At 38.1% G+C, this 14,806-nt stretch overlaps 2 protein-coding genes across 3 annotated transcripts; one reads left to right on the top strand and one right to left on the bottom strand.

Annotated features, from left to right (window-relative positions):
- Positions 1 to 149: 149 nt before the first annotated feature.
- LOC136345278 (ATP-binding cassette sub-family G member 8) lies at positions 150 to 10,095 on the bottom strand. Of its 2 annotated transcripts, XM_066293413.1 has the most exons (19): positions 9,835 to 10,095; positions 6,702 to 6,752; positions 5,604 to 5,787; positions 4,652 to 4,783; positions 4,459 to 4,602; positions 4,251 to 4,410; positions 3,511 to 3,761; positions 3,125 to 3,458; positions 2,864 to 2,973; positions 2,746 to 2,812; positions 2,503 to 2,684; positions 2,085 to 2,311; positions 1,847 to 2,030; positions 1,650 to 1,795; positions 1,455 to 1,597; positions 1,275 to 1,395; positions 1,073 to 1,217; positions 887 to 1,022; positions 150 to 528 (listed from the first exon to the last, which is right to left on the bottom strand). In XM_066293413.1, exons 3-19 carry the CDS (start codon positions 5,744 to 5,746, stop codon positions 292 to 294), a joined length of 2,862 nt encoding a protein of 953 aa, XP_066149510.1. In that variant the 5' UTR covers positions 5,747 to 5,787; positions 6,702 to 6,752; positions 9,835 to 10,095; the 3' UTR covers positions 150 to 291. The 2 variants fall into 2 exon arrangements, with proteins under 2 accessions (XP_066149510.1, XP_066149508.1); XM_066293411.1 differs by lacking the exon at positions 6,702 to 6,752.
- Positions 10,096 to 11,192: 1,097 nt separating this feature from the next.
- On the top strand, positions 11,193 to 14,782 carry LOC136345280 (ATP-binding cassette sub-family G member 5). Its single transcript, XM_066293415.1, has 12 exons — positions 11,193 to 11,425; positions 11,484 to 11,601; positions 11,646 to 11,836; positions 11,891 to 12,035; positions 12,093 to 12,266; positions 12,323 to 12,421; positions 12,796 to 12,997; positions 13,315 to 13,526; positions 13,580 to 13,718; positions 13,766 to 13,951; positions 14,003 to 14,203; positions 14,259 to 14,782. Exons 1-12 carry the CDS (start codon positions 11,372 to 11,374, stop codon positions 14,449 to 14,451), a joined length of 1,914 nt encoding a protein of 637 aa, XP_066149512.1. The 5' UTR covers positions 11,193 to 11,371; the 3' UTR covers positions 14,452 to 14,782.
- Positions 14,783 to 14,806: the final 24 nt, after the last annotated feature.

Raw genomic sequence — 14,806 nt, 5'->3', positions numbered from 1 at the left:
AAAAAAGTATGTAAAAAATGCAAACAGACATCTGGAAAAAAGTAGAAAAGAGAGCCAAAAACATTTTTTGAGATTTTTTGGCGGTATAACAATGATGCTTTAAACTTGTTTGAGAAATTTTTAGTCATTTTGTTTTTAATAAGTTCAAATTTCAGCAAATTATACATTTATTTTATTATTGCATCGTACACATAGTAAGTAAAAAAATACGTACAAATCATCATTAACACCTAATAATATGTACAAATTGGGGCCCTAAATTGCCTAGATTACCCTAAAAACAGGGAACTTTCAAGGTTTATTGGAATCTCCATAGCGATTCCGACCTTTCCTCGTCCTCCCGCAATTACATACGAACCCGACGAAGACGAAAACAATACAAATTAAGTAAAAAACTAAAAGGGCCAAGGGCACATTGTTGTAGTCGTAGATTTGGTTTTGGAAGGGTAAATATGCGTAGTTGAAGAGCACTTGAGTTCCATTGGGAGGTGGACAAGCGACTTGAACTATAATGTCTTGCTGCTGGACCTAAATGTCAAAAACATCCCTTATTTCGACCCTGTTAGATCTTCTCAGATTGAACTGCTGGACAAGTGAGATGTACTAATTCTACTATCCCTTGTCCTAACAATCTACTGAGAATTTGCAGTCTGATCCTATGGAAGAAGATGTTTTTCCCTTACACAGACAACTGACAGTGACACAATCTGACATATGTATAAGGTTAGAAGCTCCGCGTATAACTAATAAAATTTGACTTTTGTTCATATTAAAACCTCCTTTATGTGTCAAGTGCTTTGTCAGTGTCACTGTCAGTAAGGATACAAGCGAAAAACCTCTGCTTTCCGTAACGAATGAAGATTTTCAATAACTTGAAATAACATGCCTGTCTATTTCTGCAGCGAGGAATGACAGCACTACTTTCTATTGCCTCAGGGCTAAGCTCTCTATTGAGAACGTAGGGCAGTAACCAGGATGTTGGGCTTATATGCCGCAACCAACTCACATATGATGGCATATCCCTGAAAGAACACATAAGAGTGTCAACTCATTAATAAGGGCAAATTCCAACCTGAAATGCAACATATAGCCGCTGACCAAGAAGAACAAGATAGAACAAATGCTGGCTATAATAGAGGATGCGTTTGAGAAGGGCAGGAGGTAGATTAGGGCCAGTTGAAGGCTCTGCAGGCAGCACAAATATAGCGACATTACACCTAAAATAGTTGTAAAATCTTTATGAAGCCTGTAAAATTGCTGGAAGTAAAACTTACCTATGTAAACATAGAAGCCATCATAGTTATTTTGGCTCTGCATGTAAAGACCACACATTGAGTAGCTGGGAATCACATAGATCAACCAAATGAACAGGGAAGGAAATAAGTTAATTACAGTCTAGAAAAGTCCACAAAAATCGATAGTTAAGAATGTGAGGACATAATGTCGAAACCGACCTTTGTAATGATGTAGGTCAATCTACCATATAGTCCATCCTTAATGTCCCTTTCTACAGTCCTCTTGTTACTCCTAATTTCGTTAAGAGTCATGTAGAGCAACAGTGGCCATGGGGCCAGGCACATTACAGCATAATGATACCCTGCAACAATTCATAGACAAAAATATAGCTTTAGGTGACCTTCGCAACTAACCTAATCGGTCGTTCAAAATCAGCTGCGGATCCGTGTTGGGGACGTCCCAAAAGATCCCCCCGAAGATTAAGGACAGTGAGGCCGACAACATCACGAGGGTCAACCATTTGATGAAAGTGTTTGGCTGCGTGTATACCATGGCTTTCCTGGGAAAAAAAATCGTAAGATTGAAGATAATGAAGCCGAATTGAACATACGTAAAGAGGACGCAGCCTTGGACGAGAAAATTGGACCGTCTTACAGGCATCGGCAACGCCGACGGCGGTCCGGGTTCGCTCAAAGGGGGCTGCTTCTGTCTAAAAATCTCCCCCAATTGTTCAATCCTCTGAGAGGACTCCAGCATCGCTTCAGCTGATAGATCATCTAACGTCACTAAATCCACTGAAGTACACCTTTAATTATCAATTTTTAAAATTCAACCTTAGCACTACTCACAGTAATAATCGGAGGGGTTTTTGAAGTTGGGACAGGGATAGTCTACTAGGGCGAAATATGGCAACATGTCCCTTCTACGTCCGCTGAACATGACCCTTCCAGCGGACACCAAAAGGATGCGGGAAAGCATCATGAATATCTCATAAGTGGGTGGATGAAGGGTTAGGATCACGATGCGCCCTAGGGAGCTGCCTCCGGCACCTCCGTTTGCCCATTGGCGCAAGTACCTAAAATTGTGAAAACGTCAGTGGCAGCGCCAGCTTTTAGTAAAAAATGTTAATATAGTGAAAACTCTAAACCAATAAAAGAATAAACTAGAAAATACGATAACCGAAAGTAACCTGAACTGGTGTTAGAGGACAAAAAATCGATTAATTCAATCTCACAAAACAGTTACACTAATAACTGATTTACTTACTCTATTAAGAAAAACGTATCAAATATGTCCATCCCTCTTGTTGGTTGATCCAAGACGACCACGTCAGTATCTTGAAGCAAATGACACGCCACATTAAGTCTTCTCTTCTCCGAAACGGTCATGGCCGACACTTTCGTGTTCCTCACTTGTTCCAACCCCAGCTCCTCAATTAGGAGATTTATCTGCAAGTAACAAATAAGTAACAATTTTCTGTAGTATGAGTAATAATTTTTGACAGCTTACTCGATCTGAAGAATCGATTTTTAGGTACCCTAGTTTGTCTGTTGGTTTCTTGAGGTCGTAGTGGAATCTGCAAAAAATCGTTGTTATGAGATGTGGAGAAATGGTAGATGTTACCGACCTCATGGTTTGGAGGGCTGTCATATCCTCGCATAAATTGGAGTCGCTTTGGGCATAGGCCACTCGGCTCTCCAAAGTGTCAGTCCTCACTCTTTGGCCATTAAGCAAAATCTGAGAAAACTCACTTTATTTTCTTATTCTTTTTCAACTTCTCTTATATTATTTCTCTGAGTTTATCAGTCTAAATTGTCCTCATTTTCTGTGTTTTCTTAAGTCAATCATTATGCGATTTCATCGCTACCTACATTTAAGTCCAACTCACCTCTCCTTGAACTAACTTCCTCCTTCCTGCGATCAGATCCAAAACAGCAGTCCCCTCTTTCTCAGAAGTGGCCATAATGGCGAACAAATCTCCTCCTCTGGCTTCAAACGAGGCCTCACTAATTAGTAAATGACTCTTCGAGCTGAAACATGAAGTGGGGGTGGGCCACAAGCTGATCTGATTAGCTTGCAAATGGGGATAAATAAACCCTGCATTGATCTCCTCCTCTTGAGCCGTGTAGTCCGAACGAATGACCGAAGGGCCTTTCCTTGACACCGGAATGGAGAACTGGCTTTCAGCTTTAGATACTGGCTTACTGTGGTGGCTAATCACGCTAAAACATTCAGTAAGGGTTGGAAAAGACCATAAAGAAGTGGAAAAGTTACCTTTGATCCACAATATCGTGGTGAATGTGATGGTGGGACCCATGGTGTGCGAATTCGGCCACACTAGCTCTGCGTGGGTCTCTTTGAAGATGGTGAAGCTGAGGGGAAGCTGGATGATATGCCCTGGTGTACTCCATCGCTAGAAGATTGGCCTCTGATATACTTTTATTTCTCGCCCATTGGGTGTTGATAGGCCTTATGCCTCCTTGTTGCAGGGCCGCTAAAGGCAAAGCTGGCTGGTGTTCTTGAACCTATACAGAATGTTTACTTACATGATAAAAATTTTCCTGTATATAATTAACCATTTTTTAAAACATACATATATTTTTTTTAACTTCATAATATTTAATTTTTTTCTTTGATTTTTTAAAGCAATGAAATGACCACAAAGCAGATTTACTTTCAAGTGTCCATTTTGTAATTTTCACTTGATTAGAATTGATTTTTGTCTTTTTTTTATATTTGATTACTTCATATCCATTGTACCTACTTGTGCACAAACACAAAAAATTCCGAATTTAAACTATTTCTCGGAGTATATAAATCTTCTATTCAAAATTTTCCGGTTCGTCCATTCAGATCAACATATTAATATGGGTTAAATCGAGCCTGTCCATATGTAACTAGAGTGTAAACGCACCCGTCGTTATTCATGCAACGATTTGAATTTGAATGATTAAGTGGGTGTGCCTATTGAATGATCGCATCGTGCTTTATAATCGAAAGAGGGTGTGTCTTACCCCATGATGGTAAGAAGGATGGGTGTTCTGCATGCGGAAATCCGGGTCAGATCGGTACTTCCTATTATGTTTATATTGCAGGTTATGGGCTGCCTCATTGTCACTACTGTCATACCCTGAGGAACCCTCCCTATGGCCCCTACTTCCTAATTTCTGATTCCTATAAAAAACCCATGAACTCTATACAAAAATATAACAGATTTTTTACCTGGCTTTAGGTCTACTGGAAGCATTTCTAGAAAATTGCTGCGGGGTTCCCCTTCCCGACCTAGTGGAACCATTGTGATTAGGGGGGAATACCCTAGGTAGGCCGAATTTCAGGTATGTGTACATGTTGGATCCCAGAGCTGATCTGAATGGAAACAATGTTATTTCGTCCCTATGGCACTTAAAAAACTCACTTGGGTCCGTATCGGGGGTGCGATAAAATGGACTGGACAGTAGTGTCCCTCAGCTGGAAGTTCCCATAGGGCAAAGGACTCTTGTCCGTGGATCCGAGAGCGCTGTCTGTGAAATCCGAGTTTAAATTTTGCCTGCAAATATTTAGATTGACCAAGTGTTTAAAGTAGTACCATAAGCAAAAACCAATAGTGCAACAAAATTTTTTTTAAATACGAAATTTTATTAGCGCAATATTTGATTAAAACTCAGAATCGTAGTTCTTAGATATACTCGTAGGTTTTCTCGAAATCGCATTTAAGAAAATAATTACGAATTAAAATGATGTGACTACGCCGCTGTTTTTTTCCGTTTTTAGGTGTTTTACGAGTGAAGCGCTCTATTGCCAGTTGAAGAGAAAACCTGTTACGTCGCTACCTTTTGCGTGGGAAATTTAGTTGAAATATCGGTAATATCATTAAAAATTCAATTAATTAGTGATACACCCGACAGGCGTATCAGATACACATGCATTTCCATACATTTAGATATTTTAAAAGTTACTGCAAGAAATTGTCTGAAATATCCATATGATACACCACTGATTTTTCTGAACAGTGGGATGTGTACATCGCTGAAATTTATAAGATGACTGCCGCACGAGTCAGAACATCAAAATTTAAATATATTTTACCCGGAAAAAGAATAGTGCTACGCCACTGTTGTTTGCGTACTATTTAACATATCTGTGATATGTTTTTGCCAAGACGTAATGCAAATGTTATTTTGAATTATCATCAACGAAGCTTGCATAAAAGAAAGATTGCTCCACTGAAGAAGGAAGGGCCCAATAACCACTTGTGATACCGAACAATTAGCTTGAGTAGATCATCGGCTTACCTCATTACACTTACTCAACACGGAAAACAATGATATTGCTCAAATAATGAAAGTGTGATTAACACAAAAACTCACCGATAAATCGACCAGGCGTGCAGGTCTTCGGAACCAGCCCCTGAGAAGGTTCTGGCGTCCGGGTTCGACGGTACCGAGTACTTTCGCTCCATCTCAAAGCCCTGGGAGCCGCCCCCTTGAGACGGGGTACGACTTCGTACCATTTTTCCAACTCACTGTGACCCCGATGGCCGCTTCATTTCACCTGAAACAGGCCAAAGTAGTCTGCACTACTGTAAACCGTATCGCAGACCAAAAAGGCAAAGAAAAGGTCGGGTGGTTTGCGATCAGCCTTGAAGAAGGTTAGTGACTGCTTGAGCTGCATGAACAATGGGAATTTTTCGTTATTTTTATTATATTTTCAGTGAGATTATGTCCAAAACGTAGTAAAGTATCTAAGGCCGCACACATAGATGAATAAATCTAACGGTTAAGTGTCTACGTATCGGCCAATTTAATGTGAGAATGGCGGTCTAATGGGGAATTGTCTCTGAGCCTTATGCATAAGTGAATAACCGAGGTTTTGAACTGATTAACTTTAACAATTTTATTCAATAAATAAACGTTCAAATGAACCTAAAAGTAATGCATTTGAAGTCCAGTTTCTACGTCCTGCTGGGGCCAATTAACACACGTCAGACATAATGATTAAAACTTTTACATAATTAGGTAATAGCTAATGTATGTAAAATAAATTGGAAAAATACAAAAACATAACAGGTTTACACGAAAGATCAATGGGAACACGACTTTATCCGCAGCATCGGGACAAAATTTTAGATCGGTACAATGTTTCTATGTTCGAATTGGCGGTATTACGTGGGAATATGACTTTATCAGTATTTTACTGCTCGATGCGTTAATGTGCATATTTCAATGCCCTATAAGTTATACCCATAGCTGATCAATTTTCCAATTTGAGTGGCTTTAGCTATCATAACGGGAGACTAAGATACCGGTTTGTCGAATAAATTGAGTGACGGTTTCGGAATAAAACTAGATTAATGTGGTTTATTGGAATATTATGCAACAATTTCCCACAATGAAAACATTTTTTGAAAAATAACGTATAAAATAAAAACTGAAAATTTGCGAGGGGGAAAGTGTCCCTATTTTTACCATTTTGCAATCTTCGAATGCCAGTATCTCGAGAACACGTAGAGGGATTGCCTTAAAAAAAAAGCTCAAATTAATGTTGACGATGACCTATCTGATCCTACACAAATTGATTTGCGAAATCTCTATCGGTTCTGAGATATGAAGTCACTTTAGCACTTATTTTTTCGAGTTTGAAGATGCTCTAACATGAAGGTCCTAAAACGATTTTCCAAGGCTTTAAAACCACAGTTGTGATATCCAACACCAACATTATTCTTACCACTTTTCAAACTTCGAATGCCGATATATCGAGAACGCATGCCGCCAATGCCTTGGGTTTAACCTGCTTTTATGGATTTTCTATATGTCTTTCTCCTTATAAAAAAAAATCTGATGGTGAGACCTTATGGCGAGATAAATTCCACTTTAATGTAATTTCCACTCGGCACTTTCACCTTAAAATCTGTTGTTCTTCCGAAAAAAATCCTCATCAATTTCTTGACTGGCCACGCCCTGCTGATAACAAGAACGCTCTCTTTCTATGTCGTTGAGCAGATGCCAGTATCTCTGGTCGTAAAAAAGAGAAAATCCACATATAGGAAATGACAATTTTACCCTAATTGGCTCAAGTAGACCATCGTAATTGCCATTAAGCAAAGGTGAGACAGAAGAGCGAGAATACCTAGGTATACTCATTCTGGGACTACAAGTGCAATGTCATAAGGTGCTCCACTTTAATATAAAATCCATCAATCGGTGTTTCATCAGCTAAATGACTTTCTCCGGAATGTAGTTTTGCCCTCGGGACCAATGGTACCGGTTAAATTGAAGAAGCGTAACTGTACTTAAACACATGTCCGCCAGAGAGTGCTTATTACAACTTAATACCATCTGCAGGTAGGTACCACGAACATACCGTGTGCGAGTGCCCGCTTCTAATTATGGCATAATCCGCTATTAGTATTTGGTTATTTAATAAGGAGTATGAGTAGTTTTGATTATCGCCCATTCGGCTGCGGATTTCGTAGGTATTCAATTTGCATATTATGGCATCATGATCAAGCATGCAAATTCAAAAAAATGTTGACAATTAGCATGTTGTGTGATGTAAGGCGACCTTGGAGTCATTATTCCGACGCAGTTATGTTACGAATTAGTGCGTTGTAAACCGAGTCAATTGTGGATCATTCAACAATTGAATAAGGCCAATCCAATTTACTGAATGCATATATCCAATCCTTTACCGATAACCTGAGAGAGAGAAAGAGAGAGAGACAGAGAGGGGGGGGGAGGATCAGAAGAAAGATCAAAAAATTTTCTGAGCGGAACAATCAAACATTTTATCCAGGTGAGAGCAAGCACTGACTTTTACTCTGAAGTAACAACAAACAAAATCAAATTTGCTTCTGTTGAGTTACGAATATTCTGAACTATTGCTGGCCCATTTATGCAGCTTAGAATACCTCTTACTAGCACAGAAATAGAAGGTTTGCTGCACAGCACGCTCTAGGAATTCGCCCAAGATGAAGCAGAGCTTTACATCCAACCGATTTGACCAAAAACAAAAGCAGGATCTGAACTATTAATTTTAGAATTAGTATACACGATTTTAGTAGATAAATATGGAGAATATTATGTTAATGTAAATGGTAAAGAAAATAATAATGAAAATGGTAATTGAGATGGTAATGGTAATGTAAATGGCAATGGAAATGGTAATGGTAATGGTAATGGAAATGGTAATGAAAATGGTAATAAAAATGGTAATGGTAATGAAAATGGTAATTGAAATGGTAATGGTAATGGTAATGGAAATGCAATGGAAATGGTAATGAAAATTATAATGATAATAGTAATTGAACCGGTAATGGAAATGGTAATTGAAATGGTAATGGTAATGAAAATGGTAATTGAAATGGTAATGGTAATGATAATGGAAATGCAATGGAAATGGCAATGAAAATTATAATGATAATAGTAATTGAACCGGTAATGGAAATGGTAATGGAAATGGTAATTGAAATGGTAATGGTAATGAAAATGGTAATTGAAATGGTAATTGAAATGGTAATGGTAATGGAAATGGTAATGAAAGTGGTAATGGTAATGGAAATGGTAATGAAAATGGTAATGGTAATGGTAATGGAAATGGTAATGGTAATAGTAATGGAAATGGTAATGAAAATGGTAATTGAAATAGTAATGGTAATGGTAATGGAAATGGTAATGAAAATGAAAAGAAATCGTGGCAAATGCTCCGATTAGGATTCTGGAAAAATTTACCTGCGTGAAGGGGATTAAATTTCAAAATGAATGTTGTAAGTGAAATTGAAACTAATTAATATGATGGAGAAGAAGGATGAGAGAAGATACAGGCAGCATCATGCCAACATTCTCCAGCGTTCTGCGGCTTTCAAATTCAATTAAGTTCGCATTTTAGTTAATCGTGCCCAATTGATTAAATGTGTTTTAAATAGGTATTTAGCAAGTATTCTCCTAAACTGTGGTAACAGATAACTTTCAATTCTCTAAACGCCAGCCTTGGTTCCTTCCTATCAGATTTGTAACAAATCCAGTACAATAAAAAGTCAACCTTGCTTTTTAACCATAATTACGGCAATTTAAAGTTCGAAAGTTTCACTTTTTCTCAGATTTTCACTCATAACAGTGGCGTGTCTCACGGAAAACTCACTAGAAAAAAACCTTGATCTTCGATCAATTAGAATGTGAAATGGTTCTGATTGTATCATAATCATCACGAGAGGGTTTATTGCCCTCTCGTACATGTTTACAACCTGCATATAATTTCACAAGCCCGTATTATGCAAATTGAGAATAATGGTCAGTTAACTCGAGTGAAAAATGCAAAATTCATTGTTATGTTATTAGAGAAAATCTTACTTTTAGATTTATTAGTTTTGCACAATTTATTATGCACTCTAGAAGACGCTCTATTTAGATAGGATCCTGTTTCGGTTAGGAACCGTCATCAAGCTTAATTTCGCACCTAAAATTAAACTAGCACTTGCCCAATTACCACTAATTAACCTTATTTACTCGCAGCTACCAAGATTAGCTGCACTTTAACTGTACTCGCAGACCCAAATTCACGAAGTAAATCCCCTTTCCCTACATAATCTCACCAAATACTCACCCATAACTTCTCTCTACTACCCATCACTGAAAGATCACCACAATCCACTCACGTTAATAAAAAGCCTTAGCAATTCTGGTCACTAGGATGGCACTTTGAACTACCAGATTCTGGGTTGAATCACTTTGTTGGCAAAAGAATGGAAATTAACTGTTATGGTGCTAGTTGCGACCATCACCGGCGGTACCCAACGAATACCAACGGCGTGACGTAGCTGCCAGGTAAGAATCCGGTAGGTACCAACGCGGCTAAAAGTTGCCATCTACGTTGGTACTGTAAAGATACACTTTTGGTCGGAGGTGCTGTAACGTGTGCGTCGAGGAAGAAAGGTTTGATGAAAGCTACAGGGTGAAACTGTTTAGGAGAACGGAAAAATCCTCTAATTGGCCGGAAAAAATCTCTAAAACGCCCTAATTTTAACGACTTAATTAAAATTTTAGAACCCGCTCATTACGTTCAAGCTTCTCTTAAGAAGAAAAAACACTTCTCTCGCTTTAAGGTCTCTTCAAATTCACATGAAATGTGTTATTGGACTTCAAATTAACATAAACATAAATTTTTTATAACATCAGAATTTTCTTTAAGAAAAGTACGATGGCGCAAAAAGTCCCCATTATTACTTTAAAATATCTCTAAGTGTTTGCAAGACACTCAAACTGGGTTTGGATCAGTTTTTAGGTAAAACATGCCTCAGATATGAGATTTTGACTCAAAATCTGAGATAGTAAAATCCTTAGAAACTCCCTAGAGCGTCCTTAAGGTACAAAAATATTAGAAATTTTCTACATTTAATTGAAAATATTTTTAACCATGAAAACTGAAATTTTATTTCAAACTGGCATTGTGCCACGAGTTTCCAAGTTGTCCTAAGGGTAGCCCTAACCTTAGGGGTATTTTGAGAGCAATTTAAAGGTATATTTGGTACAAGGCACCTTTCCCTTGTGGCTGTCTTTTTGATTCTAGTAAGAAGGCAAACTAGCAATGGAATTTCCATTGAAACTTCTGAATTCTCGACCCTTCATCTTCATTTCCCAAAAATTATCAGGAGTACGATCCTGAACCTACTTAAATCTAAATTTTTACGAAGAATAAATTTCGATACCCCAAAAAGCTACATTTTGGGTACTTGCTACTATAATGAAGCCTTGTCGATGTTTAGGGATATATCGAAATTGTACGATACAATAGTATCTGTTTAAGGTCTCAAAAATATCTGCTTAAAAATTCATTATTTCCTGGTACTGTTCTAAACTTTCTTCCACTTTGACCACGCTTCGTCGCTTGCCTATAGACCATCTGGTATAAACCCATCCTTCTCCAGTTACCATGACTTTCCACCTCCCCCTCTCGCAATTGACTTTACCTGGCGATCAGTTACCTGTGAAGACCGCTAGAAGTACTAACGCTGGGCACCATTATATAGGTAGAGGACCCTGTTGTGTGGTTCCTTTATCGAAGAAATGTAAAAGTTGTGCAGGTGTCGAATGCTTTGTGTAGCACCTGATTTTAAGAAGTACCATTGTGTTGAGCTGAAAAAATGATTGGTACCGATTACACTTTGGAGCTCTCCGGGGTATTTTATTCAGGGCAGGTGAGGAAAATCTGAAGTACTCATAAAGAACTGTTAACTAAAACGAAAATATTTTAAGGTGGAACCAGGCTCATGTCTTCAACGAGTGGTTGGGAATATAAAAACTGGAATAATCCTCAAGGATGTATCTTTAACTGTCCACTCTGGAGAAGTACTGGCAGTACTGGGCTCTAAAGGTACTTTCTTTGCTTATAAATATTTTATCTATTTTTTTGTCAAGGTAGTGGCAAAAAGGCCCTCCTTGACGTCATCTCACGAAGGGCCCAAGGGCCAATCAGAGGGCAGATCCTTCTCAATGGCCAGCCAATAAGTGTGTGTTTATTCCAGCAGCGTTGTGGCTATGTTACTCACAAGTGCGACCTCATTGAGGGCCTCACAGTAGAGCAGACTCTCTATTACACCCCTACAAGGGTAGGTACTTAAAATATCATTATACAGGATTATTTTCCAGCTCTTATTTCACAGCTGACGGGCTACTTGAAGAAATCTAAAGTGAAGCAAGTTATGGCAGATTTGGCATTATCTCAAGTTTCCAACAGATGCGTGGAGAATTTGACCAAGAGCGAATATCGGAGGTTAATGATTGGGATTCAGCTCATTAAGGACCCGAGTATGTTCTCCATTATTTCCTTTAATAACTGAGTAATATTTTTGCTGTATTAATTAGTAATTCTTTTACTGGATGAGCCTACCTGGGACTTAGACCCTCTCAACACCTACTTGGTAGTCTCCATTCTCTCCAATGCAGCCAAAAAATACGGAGCTGCAGTGATTCTCACTATGGAGAAACCTAGATCCGACGTATTTCCCTTTTTAGATCGAGTTTTATATCTTTGTTTAGGTTTGATTCGCATGCCGAAATCGTATTCATACAGTCATGAATCATGTATTTTTCAGGAGACACTGTATATGCAGGAGGAACCAGACAAATGCTGGAATATTTCGATGCAATTGAGTTCCCTTGTCCTCAATTAGAGAACCCTTTGATGTATTATTGTAAGTAAATCTCTCGTTTTCTTTACCTCGACGCCTTGGGACGTTACTGGAAATTTTGATTTTAAGCTCTGATTTTTAGCTAATTATACTTAAAAATAAAAAATCAAGGGCGTTTTATTAAGGGCGAAAATTGTCGAACAGTGCACTGCATCAGTTTATTGATTTTAAGCTGAAAATTTTCTAAGCTTTGAAAAAAATCGAAAGGGAAAAATGTAATTAAAGTATATTATTAAAACCCAGTGGCATCTCTCAAAAGGACTATGAATTGACACATTTCCACAAGTGTAATAGCTACCTTATTATAGCACGAGTTCTTTACGGACGAGACGATATCATTTTTCCTTCTGTATTTTAGATAAGCATTTTTTTTCTAGTGTGCCTTTCGACTGTGGATCGCAGATCCAGGGAAAGATTCCTGGAGAGCAATCACCAGATAGCAGAATTGGTGGAAAAATTCAAAATTGAGGGAAATATGTACCGGAAAGGAACTATGAGTCCAGTGCACCCTCCTGAATACAAAGTGCCCCTTTTGTTAGGAAAAATCGGTTCCTGCAGCGTTGCCTGGACAATTTACATGTACTTCTTTTAAATATTAAGTGCAACATATTGATTTTTGCGCACAAATGAATATTAAATATTTATTTAGACCTTAATTTCCATAACGGAAACAGTCACTTTACGACAAGTAGTGACAAAAACGTCATTCCCTATCAAAATTATTATTTGTGAGCAAAATGTCGTAACACGCACCGAAATACATCACTCTAAAGAAAGTTTCTTAATGCACTCGCGTGATTGCTGCCCTCGCTTGCGCCTCGTGCGCAATATTGCACGCTCGTGCGTTAAGAAATGATTTCTTCGATTACTACGTAATTAACAATTTCACAATTTAGGAGACTAGTAGCAGCCACTTTTGCCTTCAAGAAGAGCGGGATTAAGCAGCTGAGTTTAAGGCTTCTGTCGTTGCCCGTTTATTTCTTCATATTATGGACGTTTTACAACCAAATGGGCCTGTTTCAGCATACTTTCGTCAGTAGGAGTGGATTGGTGTTAAATTGTCTCGTAGGGGTTTATTTCCTGGGAATAGTGAACACTGTGCTTTTATGTGAGTGCCAGAAGCCCCACCATACAATCCGTGATCATAATTTTTTGTCTTAGTTCCAATATTCCGCACTCGCTACTTCCAAGAGTCTCAGGAAGGTTTGTATGGAGGGACCATATTTTTGCTCACCTACAATATTCTGAGTATTCCATTCTCATTCACTTCCTGCATGGCCGCAGGAGCTATAATATTTCCGTAAGTAAAATGGATAATCAAGGAAATTTTCTTCAGAAGCTTCATAGGTTAGTTGGATCCCTGGACGAACCCCTGGAATATCTCTTCTTCTCCCTGGTGCTGTGGGCCTGCTACATGTTCGCGGAGCAACAAACCATGGCCACTCTCATGATAGTCAAAAACCACCTCTTAGCAGCAATTTTCAATATCTACATTGTCTGCATTTGCCTTACGTTGAGCAGTGGGATTTTAAGGTAAAAATTGTTTTCTTGTAGTCCATTAGACTAATTCTTTTTATCGAGCAGATCCATTAAGGGTCTGCAAGAGTGGTTGTATAGTGTGACCTTTGCGACCCAAACCCGCTATGCAGCGGCTTTTTTGAACCGACAAGTGTTCCTCCATGGAGATTTAAGCAGACCTCTGCCTTTTGACGATAAACACAATTGCACCAGCATGAATTTGATTGAAACGTCCACAGCAAATGGGTTTACCAACCCTTATTGCAGGTAATTTTTAATATTTTCCTCATGGAAATTTTCTTAAAGGGCTTTCTTCCATCAGATATGCTAGTGGGCAAAGTTTTCTCTCTGAGAGGTACGCTCGAGACCCAGGAGATAACATTTTCAACGGAATTCTCGATTCTGACTTGAACATTGGCATTACATTCGCATTCACTTTGGGAATGATTGTGTTCAATATGTTCTTGTACTTGATACCGCTTCCATCCTTCGTAAAAGCGAAATTTAGAGAATGAGCAAATTTAATAAAATTTAAAAAATAAATACAAAATAAAAGTAGATGAAAAATGCATATAAAAGAAAATTTTGAAAAATTTGATAAAAATAGATATGTTAATGCGCATTTACTGAGTAATTATTTTTAGTTTTAGGGATACTAGGTACTTAATTTTTATGTGATATTAGTTGCAAGCCTTATCGCTCCCCGTCCAATATATTTTTTAATATTTTATTATTTAATGTAAATATATGTTTTAATAAATACTTTAATTTTTAGTCTATAATCACATAAATCAAATTTATGCAGAAATAGTTTTTAAGTAAATAAACATGGGTGTAATTAGTTAATTCATGATTTTCATTCACCAGTAG

This window comes from Euwallacea fornicatus, chromosome 19, assembly GCF_040115645.1.
Source record: "Euwallacea fornicatus isolate EFF26 chromosome 19, ASM4011564v1, whole genome shotgun sequence".
NCBI classification, from domain to species: Eukaryota; Metazoa; Arthropoda; class Insecta; order Coleoptera; family Curculionidae; genus Euwallacea; species Euwallacea fornicatus.
Note: the sequence above shows the minus strand (reverse complement) of the source record. Positions and strands in the feature narration are given on the sequence as shown.

What these genes read in the sequence shown, in the direction of transcription:
- LOC136345278 (XM_066293413.1), bottom strand. Translation starts at nt 5,746, where the DNA reads ATGGTACGAAGTCGTACCCCGTCTCAAGGGGGCGGCTCCCAGGGCTTT. An exon ending in ATCCTTCTTACCATCATGGG is followed by an intron (nt 3,762 to 4,250) that starts GTAAGACACACC and finishes CATTCTGTATAG; the next exon opens with GTTCAAGAACACCAGCCAGC. An exon ending in AAACCCCTCCGATTATTACT is followed by an intron (nt 2,031 to 2,084) that starts GTGAGTAGTGCT and finishes GGTGTACTTCAG; the next exon opens with TGGATTTAGTGACGTTAGAT.
- LOC136345280 (XM_066293415.1), top strand. Translation starts at nt 11,372, where the DNA reads ATGATTGGTACCGATTACACTTTGGAGCTCTCCGGGGTATTTTATTCA. An exon ending in GAACCCTTTGATGTATTATT is followed by an intron (nt 12,422 to 12,795) that starts GTAAGTAAATCT and finishes TTTTTTTTCTAG; the next exon opens with TGTGCCTTTCGACTGTGGAT. An exon ending in TTTACCAACCCTTATTGCAG is followed by an intron (nt 14,204 to 14,258) that starts GTAATTTTTAAT and finishes TTCTTCCATCAG; the next exon opens with ATATGCTAGTGGGCAAAGTT.